At 41.8% G+C, this 996-nt stretch overlaps 1 protein-coding gene across 1 annotated transcript in view; it reads right to left on the bottom strand.

Annotated features, from left to right (window-relative positions):
* Positions 1 to 995, bottom strand: part of AKNAD1 (AKNA domain containing 1) — an 11,532-nt gene extending 10,537 nt beyond the window's left edge. The window contains 2 exon segments of the mRNA XM_031059181.1: positions 2 to 408; positions 875 to 995. Of these exon segments, the coding sequence (XP_030915041.1) occupies positions 2 to 331 (330 nt within the window). The 5' untranslated portion in view covers positions 332 to 408; positions 875 to 995.
* Between the last annotated feature and the right edge of the window lies 1 nt (position 996).

Genomic DNA, 996 nt, shown 5'->3' on the forward strand with positions numbered 1-996 from the left:
GAACTGCAGTTGTTCCTCTGGTGCCTCTGTGATGACTGGAGAATTCTTCAGGCTGTAGAGGAGTTTCATAATTGGCTGCCGTTTTTATGTTTTTGTTATCTTCAGAACAGGCTAAGTTTAAAACACCAGAAATATCTTTTGTACAACTACAGGCATTCAAATTCTCTGAGTTATTGTTGTATTTACAGCTTATTCCTCTATCTCCATCATAAACTAAGTAATCTTCTTCCTCTTCAGTTGCATCTGTGCTACAGCCTAATGCATCTGCAAATGAATTATTCATTTGGGCTTTCATCCAGTCTGGCAGTTTGCACTTTTTTGTAGTCTCCATATCCAGTTTATGTAGAATATCAATGCCATTGCTTTGCCGGTTGTGGACAGAGCTTTTATTAGTGCATGGATCAAAATCTGAAATATATGATTAATAGTTATTTTATACTCAAATACACATGACAATAATACCTAGTTATCTATATAATTAATATTTCATTATCTCCCTACTGTAGCTTTTTTAGAACAATCGTACTGACATGAATGCTTCCCTATTTGCACTAGTTTAAGTCTGCTGGAGGAAATAAGACACAAATGACAAAAGCATCGGGAACAGCAGCTGCTGCCAGTGTAGCAATCCCGCTGTAGTCGTGAAGACAAAAAAACTTGGTAACAGAGCCACGAGTGGTTCTAGAGTTCAACCTGAGGCTGAAAAAACACAAACAAATCCCCCAACCCCTTTCCCTTGTCACTCTAAAGCGTTTCTTTAGCTTATGCTCTAGAGAAAGATCGCAAACTTTTTTCCCAATTTACTTTTCGTCTCCGTGTATCAAATACGATGCAATTAATTAGCAGCTCAGCATCATAAAATGCATTGTTTCACCTTATCTGCAGTCGCTCGGGGCGGCAGAGGCGAGCTTGCAGCCTGTCTTTCCTATGGGCACCGGTGCAGCAGCGCGGCGGAGCCATTGCGCTCCGGGGGCACAGCGTGCCCGCGCCGCGGGG

The sequence above is a fragment of the Geospiza fortis genome, unplaced genomic scaffold (genome assembly GCF_000277835.1).
Source record: "Geospiza fortis unplaced genomic scaffold, GeoFor_1.0 scaffold229, whole genome shotgun sequence".
In the NCBI taxonomy this organism is placed as follows: domain Eukaryota; kingdom Metazoa; phylum Chordata; class Aves; order Passeriformes; family Thraupidae; genus Geospiza; species Geospiza fortis.